Source organism: Dermacentor silvarum, chromosome 4 (genome assembly GCF_013339745.2).
Source record: "Dermacentor silvarum isolate Dsil-2018 chromosome 4, BIME_Dsil_1.4, whole genome shotgun sequence".
Classification (NCBI taxonomy): Eukaryota; Metazoa; Arthropoda; class Arachnida; order Ixodida; family Ixodidae; genus Dermacentor; species Dermacentor silvarum.
The window spans coordinates 41,450,123-41,467,585 of NC_051157.2; the positions used below are offsets into that span (position 1 = coordinate 41,450,123).

Sequence of the window (17,463 nt, forward strand, 5' to 3'; positions counted from 1 at the left end):
ACGGCGCGCCGCCGTTCTCACGCGGAGTCGCTGCTTTCTCTATACTGGACACACGGACATGCTAGCGGCCATGCGGGGTCCGGGCCGGCCACTGCCCGCGCGTTTCCCAGGTTCCGTCACCGAGTCTCCTTGGGTTTTGTTTCGTTAGAGTTCCTTTCTTTTTTATATATAATCTCTTTTTCCCGCGGCCGCCCCGCGCGTCCTTCTTTTGTCTCTTTCGGACTGTCTGTATTTGCACCCTCTCTCCCGTTCCTTTGTCTTATAGGCGAGATATCCTAGCGGACAAACCGAGTTCGCTCGCCGAAATGTGCTTCCGAGCAACTCTGCTTGCTACGTGTACACGCGTAGTCGTTGACAAAAGTGCGCAGGACAACGCGGACGTGACCGGAATTGATGGCGCCCTGCGCTTGGTTTCTCCTGCATGGCAGTGCGAAAGCCACGAGGCTCACGTGGGATGGGGAGCGAGAATATTTACCGAAGACGCAAGAAGAAGCAAGACAATTAGTATATATATGTAGAGAGAGAGAGAGATATGACTAGTCTTAGAAGCAGCATTTCGCATAATAACATCACTTTTACTTCATTATTATCTTCAACCCTATCGAGAAGATCTGCCTGGTATATAGCAAGCTCACCTACGCATACAAAAATATCCTGTTGATAATCATGTCAGTATCAGCTGTACTCCATGAGGGGATTACAGGTGTTTTGTTTATGAGCCTATAGCTTGCGCACAGTGGCGAAAGCTGAAGCTTACCGGGAGAACAAGACTTACATGAAGACGGAAGTTTTCGAGAAGCCAGCGCTTATATTTCTTGTAATCTTCTTCTGTCGCCATTGTGAACACGCGCGAGAGCTTCAACGTCTAGAGCTGTATGAGCGCAGAATTTCGCTTCTCAGCAATTGAAGAGATGCCAAATTTGCACATTACTATTTGAAACAACGACGGCACCCATCATTCGCTCGCACATATGGCCCAGCACCTATAATATGCCGAACAGGCTTATGGGATGATCCCCCCTCCCGAATGGTTCTAGACAAAAGATGGATTTAAAATCGATTGCCCCATTTCTCACGAAACGACCGCGCATTTCCAACACGACCGGAGGAGAGATTCAGTCTCCATATACCGACGCGATCAAATTTGTATATACCGACTCCCAGAGGAGGTATAAGCCTTGATGCGGTGCGGAGGACCGATTACGAGCTAACGGGCCTACATACACAACGCTGCGTGCGCGCAGTTTCCAAAAGTAGGCCAGCAACGTCTCGAATCGATCACGAAGACCTGCATGCAGCGCCTCGGCACGGCTCCCTGCATGCGCCGAGTTCGTTCCTCTTCACCCGGATTCGCGGAGTTGTTTCAGCGCCGGAGGAGAGCAGTCGGGCCTGTCCGAAACGTCGGCGCGTTCCTCGTCGCGCTCTTGCACGGCCGGGTCTTTCGCAATCGCGCTACTTAATCGAGCCGGGAGCACGAGGAGCTGCCGGATACAGCTCGGTCCGACGACACGTCTCCATGAGAACTGCGCGCTCTTCTCACTCCCTCATCTTTCTTTCTTCTTTCGTATACTTTCCATCTTTATCTCTTAACTCGCCTCCCTATTTCACTAGCCATGGGGTTCTGCTATTGCTGCTGAGCACGAAGTCGCACATTCGATTCCGAGCTGCGGAGTCCGCACTCCTACGGGGGAGGATTGCAAAGACGCACGTGTACTTGGATTTAGGCGCCCGTCAAAGAACCACAGGTGGTCAAAAATTAACCCACAGCCCACCACAACGGCGTCTATCATAGCATGTCACTTTCGTTGCGGCGTTAAATTCCATCATTAATATGTATTTTTCTTTCTGTCAGTAGGCTCAAACGTCGCTTAATATTTCCGCAAAAAAATTAATCACACCTCTTCGTCGTTCTTTCCTGCCAACTAACCAGACACGGTATTTACGAATGTCCTCCCCCCCCCCCCCCCCCCCCCCCGCCCTGTGTTCTGATTCTCTTATGAAAAACTTCCGCGCGGCGTCATGACCGCGATCGTGCACAGGGTAATTGTGACGCACGAATTAAGCTTACGGTCTATAACGAAACCTTTGTTAAACGACGTATACTCACTCGAGGCTATCCCTGTGGATAGCCTCGGGGATAGCCGATATTCTAGTTGACATTAAGCGGAAACAATAGACCTGGGCAGGCCATATAATGCGCAGGATGGATAACCGGTGGACCATTAGAGTTACAGAATGGATACCAAGAGAAGGGAAGCGCAGTCGAGGACGGCAGAAAACTAGGCGGGGTGATGAAGTTAGGACATTTGCAGGCGCCGTGCGATTGCATGTGAATAGTGTATGTTGTATTTGCGTTTCCTTTTCTTGCTTGTAACTTAAGTATGGAATAATTTTGTATTTGTCTTGTATGTGAAAGTGTTTTTATATATTCTTATGTGCCTGGAAGAATGTATTATTTCACCACGTTACATAAATCTGTAATTTCTGTTACGAGAAGGCGTGTATTGTTGGTAAAAAAAAATTGGTTATAGTGTATGTTTACAAAAACGCATGTTATCGTGCCCTTAGAAATGTTTTTCAAAATATATTTTATGTATCGATGTATTGTTGCGTGAAAAGAGTTCACACAATATCTGCTGCCAAATACTGTAGGGGCAGGGACCTTTGTCAAGCCGCTTAAAATAGTGGCTTTTTGCTCCTGTCCTAGCATTTGTACATTTAAAGATGACTCACTCGAGGCAATTATAGCTGTTCACGCTGCGAGCCGGACAGTGAAGCAGTTTATACAGGCTCGAGCTATTCATGAAATGGCCCCAGGCACCCGCCAACCGAACAACGAACACGAACGAGTGCAGCCGTCAAGTAAGAAACGGTTCTATACGAAGGAGAGGTTATGTGTCTTCGGCTCCCTGGATGGCCCGTTTCTTTTCCGTGGCAGAATTTGCCAACTAAACCATTCGCCACAACCTCGTTTCTGTTTCGTCGCAAGTATTCCTCGTCGGGTCCAACGAACGGTGAGACAGCGTCCATCATCAATACCTATATTCGATCGGCATGCTTGCGTATACAGGAGAGTGAAATCTCCATTCAGCTTGTCAGCCGCTTCGCCACTCTCCGCTGTATATAACGCGTGCTTCCGAGTGGCATAATCTAATGAACGTCGGGTGCCAGTTCGCACACTTCCCATTGTCGCGAATTATATGCGTCCCCCTCCCTTACTGTCGGTTGTACGAGCACGTGTTTCTTATTACCGCGCTCTCGCCTTCACCACCGCCGTGTACACCGCCATTCCTTTCTCTTTCACTCCCACTTCTCCTCCAACACTCTCTCTCTCCCTCTAGGACCGACGTGCCTTTGCCACTACAGCATCGTGAGCCCCCCTGGCGCGTCCCGCGTCGTTGGGTAGTCATTCTGTTCCTGTTTGTTTGTTCTTGCCTCTTCCAGGACGCGTTCCTGCGCGTCGCCGAGCCTCCGGGAGAGGAACGGAGGAGGAGGGGTTGTCGCGGGGAAGAAGCAGGGTCACTTCCTGGCATTGTTTTCGGTGCGCGTCCCTCCGCTGAGCGAACTATTTGGAGCGGTGATGCTGCAGTACTAGTACGCTCTAAAGCGCTAGCAATGACTCACGCTCTCCTCCCGAGAAGAGAGCCTGAGCCAGCCTGTGAGCTCAAGCAGCGCCCCTCCAGCACCGCATTGTTTTGCTTCTCAGGATCGTGTATGGATGGTCCTTCGCACAGCTCACTGAGTCGGCGAGAGAGCTATGCGAAGAGAGAGCTAGTCGGTAGTGGCTTGGCGTACCTATACACGCAGAAAGTTGCAGGAGCGCTACAGCATAAATAAATAAATAAATAAATAAATAAATAAATAAATAAATAAATAAATAAATAAATAAATAAATAAATAAATAAATAAATAAATAAATAAATAAAGAGGGACCAGTGCGATCGCTTCTACTGCCCTTATAATATATATTTCGGTAGTTTATAGGTTGTCTATACAGAGGGCTTCTTGTGGATGCCTTTTACAGACTTGTCATTCTGGGTGAATAAATTGTGCATATTATCTATGTAGACAAAATTAGTTAATAGGTATGTCTACTTAGGTCTATTGAGGTCCATAGACGTCTGGACGGGTTGTTTGCAGAAAGTCTATACACACCATTCGACAAAAAAAAAAAAAAAGGTGTAAAGCCGCATACATCCATGGGCGATTCTACAGCCAGGATTTTGTAACGATTCTATTGCCTCTTCGCGCTATGTCAGTGGTGAAAGCAGCGCTCTGCCCGTGTTGTCATTTGGATCAGCAGGCCATGAAAGCCGGATCTTAAGAGTGGATAGAACCAAAGCCTGTGGAATCGCTACAAAATCCCGGCCTAGATTTCATAACGCGCACTGTCTACATATACTGCGATCATCACCCAGTTATAAGCGGTCACATATGCCTTTGCACTTAAGATGAACTCTCGAGCGTGCGTGCGTGTGAGCAAAAAAATCGCTCTCTTTTCTCCTATACTCAACTCTCTCGTCTCCTTTTCGTCTTCCCTATACAGTATAGGGTTGCCAACTGGGCTAAGATCCAGTTAACCTGCCTATCTCTCACTAGACTTCTCTCTCATGTTGCTCAGTGCGACATCAAGATATGTGCGCTATCCGTCTCACACAACTGCCTGTCCGGAGCACAGATTCTGCGGAATCCCTGAGACGTATATATGTATGCGCGAAAGTATAAAGAGCAGGACGACCGAAGGAATAAGTGAGACATACAAACAAACACAAACACGCGCTCAAGACGGCGATAACAGCGTATAGATGAGCACGCCGGTCGACGAGCACTCTCCCACGGTGTTCTTGCTCGGGGAGGGCTCGGATGGGAACCCCTCCGCTTTCAAAGTATACGCGACGTTTCGAGATCCTTTCCTGCGATAGGAGCTCACGCAACGCCACATTTTATTTATTTTTTTAACGCGCGAAATGTTGCTCGGCTGGTGACGTCGAAGCTGGGTTCAGAGCTCATGCATAGCTCTCCCGACAGATCACGTCACTCGTTACTCCGGCCAGCTAGCGCTGTAACGGAGCGCATCAACGTCACGGACACGCACACCAACTTGATCGGTATTAACGGGTCAAATTTTCCTGCAAGCGACGAAGGAAATGCGTATATAGAGACGGTGATTGACACTCGACTTCTCGAGAGGATTAGTGTTAGATAGTTGACCGCGCTCCAACATCTCCCTCAAATTTATTTCACAAGGCAGGTATGTAAACATTTCGGGGAACTGCACGGTGAATGCAAGGCGAAGTCCCTAACTTAAGAGCAACTAAAGTCCGCTCGCTCCGCGTCATCAAATTAGCCATCGGAGAGACGGAGCTGATAATCGTATCGCGACCACGATCAGCGCCATGCGAAGTGTGAGGCGATTTATAAAGTGTAGGTTTCGCGACTGGGCTGTCGGAAAAGCTAGCGCATTCGCGATAGAGTGACAGAAAGAAGAAGAAAGAAAAGTGTCCAAGGTTGGGAATGGGCTGGGGCCCTCCCATCTCATCCCACATTCCTCTCTTTTATTTGGTTATTTTTCTTCCGCAGTGGGATGTAGATAAGCGCATGGCAACGAATGACGCCGTATCTATAATGCGACGCACCCATGTAACAGCTGGGAATGTTGCGCTCCAGGCTCAGTGCGCTGATAAAAACCTTGCTTCGGGAATGAGTTCTTGCACATGCAAGCTGGGCTGATATTTTCACAGTCCACATTTCGCACATTTACATTCGCGTCGCGCCCCACGATTGCCTACACAGCAACGCAGTTTCGCTGTAGACCCGGCTGAGACGAAAGTTCAAAGAACGAATAAACATCTCGCGATGCCGAATCACCAGCGCGTCATTGTTCACTCCGAGAACACACTCCTCGCCATGTTAACGTTCCTTACGAGTGAGGCACGACCTCCTGCTTGGTATAGAGCTGGTATATAGAGGGACCCCCCATAGCGTGCTCGCATATGCTCGCGCGATCACGAGACACGTGTGGTTTGTATACGAAACGTATACGCTCGGAACGCTCGTTCAAGACAGCGGCTAGGCGTCGTTAGCGCACAAACACGGGTAAACAGTCCTTCGTGATGGCCCATTCCGAAACACAGCTGCAAGAGCGGGCCAGCCAGGCCAGCGCCGCTGTCAAAATAAACGAACGTCTCTAGAGAAGCGCGAAAGAGTCTAGCGAAGCGACGCGGCCGTGTAAACACGTTTATATATCTGTCGTTATATGGACGCCCTTTTTTTTTTTTTTTATGCCAGAAGTTGGTGCAGCGAGACGCCGTGCATCGTTTATGTTATGAGTATAACGGTCTTTAGTGATCTCGTGGGTGGCACAACGCCTGTCTCAGTGATGCTAACTATACCCGTTACTTAAACACCCTGAGGGCACATGCATGTACCGCACATTTTGTATTCGCGCACCTTGGGTTGTTTTCTTCTTCATTTTTCCACTCTTCCGTGTATATTAACTCCGGCGACGCGCACTGTGTGAACATCGCGCGTAACGCGAATTTCATCTTCTATAACTTCAAGATAGGCGTCCGCGGGTGTGTTACAAGAGATCAGAATTGAATAAAGCTTTTACGAAGTTCGGGAGTGTAATCGTTGAGGCGAGCTCATTATTTGATGGAAGGGCTTCGCGTCGAGGAGGAGGCCGGACACCTCCACTGCACCGAACTGTTTTGTTTACACACAGATCGAGTAAAGTTCTGTCTGGAGAGCAAAAGCGAGCCACTCCGGTTCCCTCCATTGAGGTGATAAGTGCATCGCAGCAAGCCCTTATTAGCGCGAAATAGCGAAGCCAAGTCACGTCGCATAGTTCACACGCAAGGTGCTTCAACAACAGGTTTCGGTTGCGGGCGTCGTCAGTAGTGTGCAAATGCACTAACGATAACACGTGTGTCGCGCGGCGTTTCCAGCGAACTGCAACGTTGTCTTGCGCCGAATTACAGTATGCAGCGCCAACGCAGTGCGGTGACAGCTATGGTTGAGAATTCCGAGATGACTCACGAGCAGTTGGGTTTCGCGGCACCGGACCACGCACCTGTATAGAAATCCGCTACCTGGCCGAAACGAAGCCGGGACAGCCGACGAACGCAGGTCGAGTTGCGAAATGACATTTCAATGACGTCGTTGAGACGCAGCCGTTTTAAGTTAACAGGCTCAAGTTACCGGACTAAAACACATTTCGGTCGCTAGCGACGAGTTACGACAGCGGTTGGTAAAAGAATGCGACTGCCCCCAACAAATGAGAAGCGTAACCCGAAAAGACGGAGGAAACACCGCCGTCCCGTACAGTGCAACAAGTCGACGTATCCATCGGTGCTCTGGCGTCTTCGCAGCGTGAGCTGAGCTCGCAGTGATCCGCAGCTTGCGTCTACCGTTAGTTAACAATGTGTTTGTCATCACTCACCGGTTTGACGTCCCCTATCTTCCGCGTCAGTAGTGGTATTCCACCGTCAGCAGTCAGAGCGGCCAGGTGGCCGGCCATCTTGGGCCCCCGCGCTGGCGCATGCGCAGAGGGCACCGCCGTGGCGATCGCCGAGCGCGGGCGTTTACCCATGCCGCCGCCGGTCCGCCGAGTTCACTCCGCGGCAAAACGACGGGACGTTTCTCTCCGGCAAGGAAAAGTTCTACGCGTGCGTTGCACTCATGGGAGATGTCTCAAACACACAGTTGACCACACCTTGTCGCTTCGCAAATGGTCTTTTTTTCCTTTTTCAGAATCACGCACACTCCCGCTATTGCAAACTGGAACGAAAGCGCTACCCAGTCGACTCCCTTTGGCGAGGTGTAGCAGACGACAACACACGAAACGCAGGCGCTTACTGCTGCGAAAAGGTTTCGGTGACGCTATAAAAATGTCACACTTTCAGCGACGTTTAAACGAAGCAGAACGTGCTGCACTGTGACACAAACGCACGTTGTCGTGAGCACAACTCCAAAAGCGAAAGCATTGCTCGAAGTGCCGACGCCATAACGGAGACAACTACCCACGGTGAGGGCTCTTGGCGAGTGTGTATCGCGGGGAGCGTCTGCTCGCGCGCTCGCTCGCCCCAGCGCGCGCGCGCTCTCCGTGCTCCGCCCCACAGAGCAGAGACGCGATTGGCTGCGCGTTGTCACATGCTGCTTTTTTCGACCAATAACGACAGTTCAAGTTCTCCCGCGGTTTTCGTGCGCGCATTTTTTGACGGCTGGGCGACCGACGCTGGACTGACGCGCGCGCTGCTATGAAGCTCAGGCCGGCCATCGAGATGTACTGCTCAAACATTTGTGGTTTTAACATGTGATCGTAAAGCCAAGTGTGATCCTTGTGACTTCTTGAGTAGATGTATTGCAATAGTTCGCGAATATTTTGTAAATTTAGCAGCTCTTGGCAAGCCAAGAAGTACAGTCGGCTACCCAACTCAACCTCATTCTCATATCTGAAGCGTAAAATAAAAATAGCTGCGTTTCTGTGAAGAGACACGTTGTCAGCGACCAATACCCATTGAAACTTGAAACAAAACAAAAAAATAATAACACCATCTACTTAGTCTTAGTATGTAGAAGCGTTTCCTTTTCTTTCTCCATCGCTCTTTCGCTCCCACCTTAGTAACATAATTGCACAAGGATCACTGTCATGTTTCATATTGTCCTCTAGGGGCTGATGCACCCTACAAGAAATGCAGCTGTAGAGTGTGATGCGAGCAATATCTACAATTTCAGCTATAATTACAATAGCGCAACTTGAAATCCCGGTAATTCGATGTCCGCAGCTTTCACGCGCTCTACCAGCTTGCCCTGTCGGAAAGATTGCTACTACCGTCCCTATAGTGAGAAAATAATCACCTAACGGTAACTGTTCTCGGGCTTTCGCAAAAGAGCATGTTCTGAAGTCTAATCCTGCATGTTAAAATTTGCAGACTTCCAAAAAGCGAGGTTCCCCTTGCAAAGATGTTATAGTCGATAAGGCGGCAACCTCTTCTCCGCAATGTCCTGCTTCTCCTAGACGCCTTCTTTCTGTTGTTGTTGTTCCTGCATGGGGCCGCGCGAGTCATTTGCTTCCCTCCTGGCCGAGTGGTGATTGAGAACCCCGATCGTTTGGACTCTCTGGGAGAAGTGGACGGTGGGGGAGGGGGGGGGGGGATATTACGCTGCAAGACCTCAGCGTCTACCGCCAACGAAACACAAAGCAGTTGGCCTTTTACTTTTTTTCTTCCACGTTTCAGGTCTTTCTGAAACTTCGCGCACACTACTCGCTAGACCCATCGTCATCTTCGTCGTCCTCGCATGCAGAAGAAGGCCTGACAATCGCCACCAGCAGAAGTATACGCGGTAGAGGGCGTGCAGACAATGGCCTCACAGCAGTCGTGCATCACGACACGACAGCGCGTTTGTGCCGTGCGGGCCCCTGTTCCACCCTTCCTCTCGCGTTTCTGTGTCCCTCTTGAAACGGCTAGCCCGAGTTTGGCAGAGAGCGCAGCGCACAAGCCAACGGCGAAATGGAGAGGGATGTCCCACAGAGACGGGCGGTGGCTCGGTCACTCGGCATCGGCGCATTAAAAACGACGGTCGCAGCAGCGGCAACATCAGTAAAAGCGGAGAAGGGGCCAATGGTTTCGCCGATGCGCGGTCCCGTGCGGCATGCAGGCGCGCTGGTATGGTCGTCATTAGACGCCCAGCATGTGGGCGACGACGCCTGCCGTCGCCGGACGCAAGTGCCGGCCATAGTGTCGTCGGTGGTGCAGATCCTCCGCAACCATGCAGGGCCCCGCTTGCCCCTTCCGCGGCTCAATAGCGGGGCACTTTTCAAGCTACGCGTTTTTGTTTGTTTGTTCGTTTGTTGTCCCTGATGCGCGCCTCGTGAAGCCATTCATTTTGAAGTTTAGAACCAGGAAGCTTTGTAGATTTTTCTTCTCTTTGCGGCTGTTAACGATGTGTTTGCAGCGACCCCTCCCCCAGAACTCTCTCTCTCTCTAATACTGAGCACGTATGCTGCAACCCGGGCACCATGTTTGCTTTGGCTGATGCACACAATACAACATGGCGCTAGCGTCACACTTTCGGCTGATTGACAGACAGACTGGCGGACCGACGGATGGACGGAAGGACGGACCTATTGCGGCGAATTAATGTACGGCCAGAGATTGGCCAGACACGTTCATCCGGTTGTGATAACTGTAGGTGGTGGTGTATAAGCAGTCTATAGCGTCGTCGAATTCACGTAAATTATCATCAATGAAGTCAAGGTCGTGCGCGGACGCAGCTAGAGCCATGCACGAAACGTTGTTGTCATTGTATGCACCTGTTGTGATACAAACCACTGTTTTATGCGTGCCTATGCATGAACAAATTTTCTTGCAACTCCGCTGCGTGCGCGCGCGTCTTTTACGTCGGCGCCTTCGTATCGGCTGTGAAAGTCGGACTAACGACACGAAAGCGCGGGCGAAAGAGCCAAGCTATATTCGCTGTAAAAGAGTGCGCGTGTGTGACTGTGAGCTCGTATGTATGTATGTATGTATGTATGTATGTATGTATGTATGTATGTATGTATGTATGTATGTATGTATGTATGTATGTATGTATGTATGTATGTATGTATGTATGTATGTATGTATGTATGTATGTATGTATGTATGTGTGTATGTATGTATGTATGTATGTATGTATGTATGTGTATGTATGTATGTATGTATGTATGTATGTATGTATGTATGTATGTATGTATGTATGTATGTATGTATGTATGTATGTAATATAGTTGTTGCTGCCTTCACGTTCTAAGTGAACACAGCTATCGTCATTCGTTGGGCAACGATGTGAGATTGCTAACCTGGTGGTAAGTTATCACCTCATTTTGTTCTCTTTTTTTTTTTTTTCTTATTCTTTTTTATAAGGTACAAATGACAGGCGACGCGAGCTCGTGCCTGCATGTTCTCTAAACCTTCTTTCAAACCTCCAAGACGAAGGCAATCCGAGGCTTAGAGCTAGCTAAGTTCTGAGCTAAGAACGAACAAGGAGCTGCTCACGCGAGTAAGTCGCTGCTTGTATTAGACAATACCTACATGCCAGTAGTTGTGTTACGAGCAAGAACTTTTCTGAAACTCGTAAAGTGAGCCGCACGAGGCGGCTTTGGCATCCTCTAAAGCGATGTTAATTCCTATTTATTGCGTCTTATACTTCCCGCCCGTGTCACAACGTGCACGCGTACTATAGAGCCTGCCCGCACACGCATAGAGACGCATTAAAAGCACAAAAAGAAAGAGCGCCCCCGAAAGCGCTTAACCGGCACGCGCGCGCGCAAACGTGGGGTCCGCAACCAAAAACGGGCGCCACAGCCAGGTCGGGTCGTAGCTCCAGGAGGGCAGCGCATCCGGTGGGGTCGTCTCTTTGAACCTGGGGTCCTTGAACGGGCGGATGCGCTTTCGGCGGGCGCGTGCCGCCGCTGTAGCTGGCACGTGCTTGGCGCGTGCGCTCGATCACTCGCTCAAGAACAGCTGCCTGCGCTTTCCCTGTCTCTCTGCATCGCCCCCCTCCCCGCTTCCCCTGTCATCCCTTCCTCTCTATCGCTTCGGGCTCTCTCGTGTTAAAAAGCAAGAAAAGGAAGGCTTCTGCACACCTATCCTAACGTTTCCCCCCGATCCCCTGCTCCCCCCCGAACAGCTGACGTATCCTCCATCCATACCTATCACCCCAACCTCCTTTCCATCAGCGTCGCCCGCTGCAAAGTCGCTCCACCTTTGCACGTACCTTCCCTGTAGTAACTGCGACGCACCGCTATGAGATCTTCCATGCGGTTGCCTCAGCAGGAAGAGGGGGAGAGGGGGATCGGCAAACGCACTCACCTATACTCTTCCATTTATGACTTTTTGGATAATTACATGCAGTACAGCGGAAGCTAAGACCTGGGACTGATTAGAAAAGGAGCTCCAGAACGTCCTAAAATATTAGAGAAAGAGACAGTCGTTCAAAAAAGGAACTGTGTAGAATTCACGTCTTACACTGATCCCTTTCGTCAATGCTTTCGCGTAGCGTTACACCCACAAGAAGTCATAGCTGTAGTTTCATTTTATGGGTTATACTACGACGCTTCTATATACTAGCTGCCGCCCATTCCTTCGACGTTTTCTGGCATGTGCACGGGAAGTGAAATCGACACGAAATGGAAATGTATCCCGCCCATATAATTAGGTTCGTTTCGTCACGTCTGTTTCCTCCGGTTTAACCATTCGGCATGCATTGTAAAGGGAATGTCCCCGAAGGTGGTAAACCCCGAGCAAGGAGACCGAAAAAGATGCTGTGACGCAACTCATGCGTCTGCACGATGCAGACGGTTGAAAGCAACGTACATAAACACGATGGCCAATTAAAGGCACCCCTGTCTGTTGTATACAGTATATACGATTGAGATCAATTGTTCCGAATAAACATCAAAGGGGGGTCTTCGTCAGACGGAAATGTAGAGCCGATATTCAGCGCCGCTTCGTGCACCGCGATTTCACGAGAACTTATTCCAGGTTGGCCGGGCTTTTCGCCTTCGTCATGCCGTCACGAATATAGCGTATAGGTCGAGGTGGATTTCACGCTTCAAGTCACGAAGACCCTACAGCTATATGTACAAGAACGCATCAAAGTGCGAATGTATATTATGGCGCGTGGTACAGCTGGCACACGTTTGAAGATCACTGTTTCCGCTCCAATGCGCGTAACTAACGTGACCACGAACACCCGTGCTGCGTGGGGATCGTAGATGCGTGCACAAACGGAGAGAAGTAAGACTGTAGGCCTGCACGGATATGAATGGGCTTCAGTATATATAGCCTAGAGCGAGGTAAGGGGGCCTCTGGGCCGGAAGATGGCGAGGGAGGTTTGGTGCCCGATCTATTTATACGCCTTACATACGACGCGCTTCTTTACATATACACAACCGCTCTACAATCGCTGCTGCTCGTCGTACGTACAAATTTCGCCGAATTTCGGGCACACATGGCTACTCCCTAATCGAGGTTTGCTTTCCCTTTCGTCACGCGCCATCGGCCGTGAAAGGACAACTATAATGTCTATGACGGATTGAATTGAATTCGAGCGTTTAGAGCATACACGCATTCCTTCCTCCTGGAAGGTTTGCTGCGACATCACGACACATTTCGCGAGCCCTATGTGTATTAGATAAAATGAATTTCATTGACTCTTCGTGTGCTCCCTTTCATTCTTGGCTGTCCACACGCCTTCATCATCATCATCAACGATAACAAACATCGAGATTGTCGTCATCATCATCACGTCCACTGCAAGATAAAGGCCTCGTCCATGCTATTTCGTAACCCTTGTCCTGTGTAGGACGCCTCCGTCCTATACGCTTGCAAATTTCCTGATTTCATTTATCTATCTAATCATCCACTCTCGATTGTGTCCCTCATTAATTGACGCCCATCCTGTTAATCAGTTAGACCACCGTTCAACCTTTGTATACGCATACATGACCAGCCCAATTCGACCTTTTCTACTTGAGAATCTCAACTACAGAATATCACTTACCCGAGTTATCTCTCGCATCCTCGTTGCTGTCTCCACCTGTCTTTAAATTATTTTTTTGTTTCGTCGCTCGTTGCGCCGGTCGTTATAGCTGTCCTTATACACATTTATTCGTTACCCTCCAAGTCTCACTCTCATGGGTCCGCGCTCGAGTTAGTTTAACGCTGTATGAATGCTGAGCGCGGGTGAATCATGTATATAGCCATGGTGCGTCGAGTCCCCTGACGCTCGGATTTGTCGCATCAAGTTTCTGAGCAAAGTTTCCTGCAGCTTTTAACAGGTTCCATTTGGTTCCGATGACTGAAGTATACTATGTTCCAGGCGGCGTCGGAAAAGAATTGTTACCTTATCCCGTCCCTGTTCGACTCTGCATCGTCGTGCGTTTGGCTTCTTTATCTGCAAGCAGAGAGAGAGAGAGAGAGAGAGAGAGGAGAATCTCATGTAGATCCCAAGCACATGTTGGAATCGTTGGAATCTATACAAAGCGAAGCTAAAATAAAGTGGTAAATTATGTGCTTTACGGCTAACGGCGTTGCGTACAATTTGGCGATGACAAGTGCGGGCACAGAAAAGTACGGCACATTGGAAAGCAACATTTAGGGATTCTGTACCTCTTGAGTCACAGTGGGACATACCCATTCGGGAGTATACATTGGCCAAGAACGGGCACATACGAAATGGCTAAATCCAGGAAGAAAGTAAAGTTAATCAGAGGATTCGTGAAATATAATTAACCGTTCTATTAAGAGATCGGTGTGCTTTAGATATACGAGTATATCTGCAAGCCGACAATATATATGTTCACGTTTTATGTAGGAACCGTACACAACAGGAATCTGGAGGATTGGTCAAGAACCTAGTGGCACATACTGAGTGGCTAAATGAAAGAAAATAAAGTAATCAAGGAATCCGCTAAATGTAATTAACGATTCCATTAACAGATTGGTGTGTTTTAGAGATGCCTGCAAGCAGACACTATATGCGGAGATTTTATGTATGAAGTTATTTTTTATTTTATTTTTTGTTACGCAGAATGGAGCTGGAAATACGTGATGAGCATAGAATGTTTATATGAGGCATTTCATGGGCACCTTCATATAACCTTTGTATATATATATATATATATATATATATATATATATATATATATATATATATATATTCGGCAGGACAGCAGCCACGGTCATCCCTACATAACTGTGTAAATTGCCCAGACAAATCATCACTTGTACATAACCTTCATGTATGTTTTGTGACGATTTGCTTGTGTGTAACAGCGTGTTCCTATTCGTCGAAGTCCTAATCTATGTTTGGGAGATCGTCTGGATCTTCTGTGAAAACGTGCAGTGCGTATAGTTCTCAGTTCTTTGTAATATGTTATCGACTTGGGGCTATCGTGCCGTCATCGTGACTAAGAGTGTTAGTATCGTCTTTTGTTGGAATAAAATTTTTCTAAACAGTCACGGCCAGGAAAGTCTGGGAGGGTTCGCAAAGAAAGGATTTGCTTTAAAGTAAATTACAGATCCAGCGCGCTGGGGGAATCGGTGTAAGCGCCGCCTTAATCGGTGCCTGCGAAGAACGCAGTTCTTGTTTATCGACCATTTGCCAGTATAGAGATCAGGATTAGCCCGGACGTATTTCAAATGTGGATCCCACACGTCACGACGACGGTGTGACGACGATGGCGTGACGAAGAATGGTTTTTATGAATATGAACACTCATATTTCGGCCGACCGAAAGAAGCGATTAGGTGGACAGGTACCTCATTAAACATTAAGATGTCAGCACCTAGATATTAGGGAAGTTGACGTCAGCCTCACGTGTCGAGCGTTTTCGTGTTTCGCAAAAGAGGCCAGATGTACCCGTTACAGAAAGACAAAACTACTATTGCTCAGAAGTTTGCGACCACTTGTAAATGAGAGATATAAGAACTAAGGCATCTGTCATTCTCACGCCCATGCACGTCAATCCTGTAGCAACGGCCGCGCGTCATCCGCCTGTATAGTATCTGCTATGTATCATCTGATACGTAGCGGATCCGTGTAGAAACCCGCTGTGAGTCCGTTCCCCAACTTGCATATAGACGTACGATGGATAAACTCCCGCAGGGCTTCACCCCCGCCCATGGCGTCCATTCTCCGCGAACCTCATAAACCACGCCGGTGGTGTGCACGTTTCCAGCAATGGTCCGACTGACAACTGCGCAGCGGTGCTTTACTTTGTTTGTTTGTTTGTTTGTTTGTTTGTTTGTTTGTTTGTTTGTTTGTTTGTTTGTTTGTTTGTTCGTTTGCTTGCTTTATGGCAAAAAAGAAAGTGGGGGAGGGGAGGGAGGAGGAGACGAAACAGGATAACATTAAAGAATACAAGAGGGACAAAGAAACAGACTGTTTTGCCGGACACATTGTCATGGGTGACCAACAAACAAGCGCGCAAACAAACTTCGGTGGTCAGTGCCCGGAGGGTGGTGGTCGCCCCGACATTTAGGTGTCGCCATGCGCGTATTCATCACCACTGCTGGGAACGCTGACCGTTACCCGCTGGGAAAAGAAAAGAAGTACAAATGCGACAGAGAAGGATAGAGATACCATCCCCAGCTCAATGAACCTTGCAATGCGGCGGATTGATTAAAAAGAAAGGAATAAATATCACGTCCGGAGTCCGTATAGTAAGCGGTGTCGTGTTCCCTCGAACAAAGAACGTGGTGTTGTGTGCATACGTATAAGTCAGGAGAGTGGCCATCACGCGAAGCAGGTGGCATCCCACGGCTGTCGGGGAAACAAGTTTATCGCGGGCACTGTCTCGGGCAGCAGCCGTGGCTGTCGCCAACTTGTTCACAACTGGATGAGTCGGTGTCGGTTTGTTTGTAGTTTGTTCTTGTTTACACAATGTCCTCTTTTGTTCAGTTGCAACAAACAGCAGCTGCAGAGGCCCCCCGAGACCTGACGATAGTTGGAGTCGCTTTAAAGTTGTTCCTTCTTTTTTCTTTTTTTTCTTTTCGTTACAAACAGGGAGCATTTCATAAGTTTGTGGTGGGAGAAATTCACCGCAAGTAGATGTCTGAGTGGTAAACGTTTTGATGCATGATGTTCAGAATAAACATAACCACGGTACGGTTGCAAGACCACTTTAATTAGTTTCGTTTTCTAGAAAACCCGTCTAGATTGTTCTGGGTTTGATTAGTATCGTCATAACATACGTGGGCGCCTAACAGAGATTGAAGCTTTCTCACCTGCCCAAGTGTTAGACCCATGGCAATAAAAAATGCTGCATCGCCAAAGCAGTGAAATCATCTCAACGTTTCTATGAAGACGCTGGCATTTGCGACGAATATTATCTTACTGCATTGTGTGTTTGTGTATCATTTTTGCATCGTAAACTTGTGATACCCCAGACATTCGCGGACTTTGTTACAACGAGAATTTTTCGATAGATACTTATAATTTTAGTGCTGTTGCCTAATCGTCCGATTTATTTAGGTATCATCTAATGCAAAAATTGATCGTTGTCGACTTTTGCTTCATCTTATATAATTAACCATATGAAAAGAGCCAGCAGTCACCAGCAAACGGCGACAACAACTCCTCTGTTTATTTTTATCTTTAAAAAAGAACTGCCTATATTTTCAATACTGTCTATCAGTATACTATATGGTACAAATCACAGCCCCAGACTAAATTTATAATTAACGCAAGCCACATACATCATTCTCCTTGACGACTGGATTGTTAAACATCGTTGCGCAGGCGATTATTTTCGAGGAGTAACATAATTTGGCACCTAGAGACCTGCGGCTTCGACATGGGGCTTACTTTGGAGAAAATTAATTCCTACGTATCTGACACAAGAACGCTTTTCGAACTTGCGAACACCTCTCCATTAGACGAGCAGTTAATCCAGTTCCGCGTTAACGACCAGTC

General features: G+C 48.3%; 1 protein-coding gene across 1 annotated transcript in view; it reads right to left on the reverse strand.

Moving 5' to 3' along the window:
- LOC119449841 (protein fuzzy homolog) overlaps positions 1-8,035 on the reverse strand; it is a 34,371-nt gene extending 26,336 nt beyond the window's left edge. The window contains exon 1 of the mRNA XM_037713110.2: positions 7,442-8,035. Coding sequence (XP_037569038.1) covers positions 7,442-7,591 — 150 coding nt within the window. The 5' untranslated portion in view covers positions 7,592-8,035. The remainder of the gene's footprint in view (positions 1-7,441) is intronic.
- Positions 8,036-17,463: the final 9,428 nt, after the last annotated feature.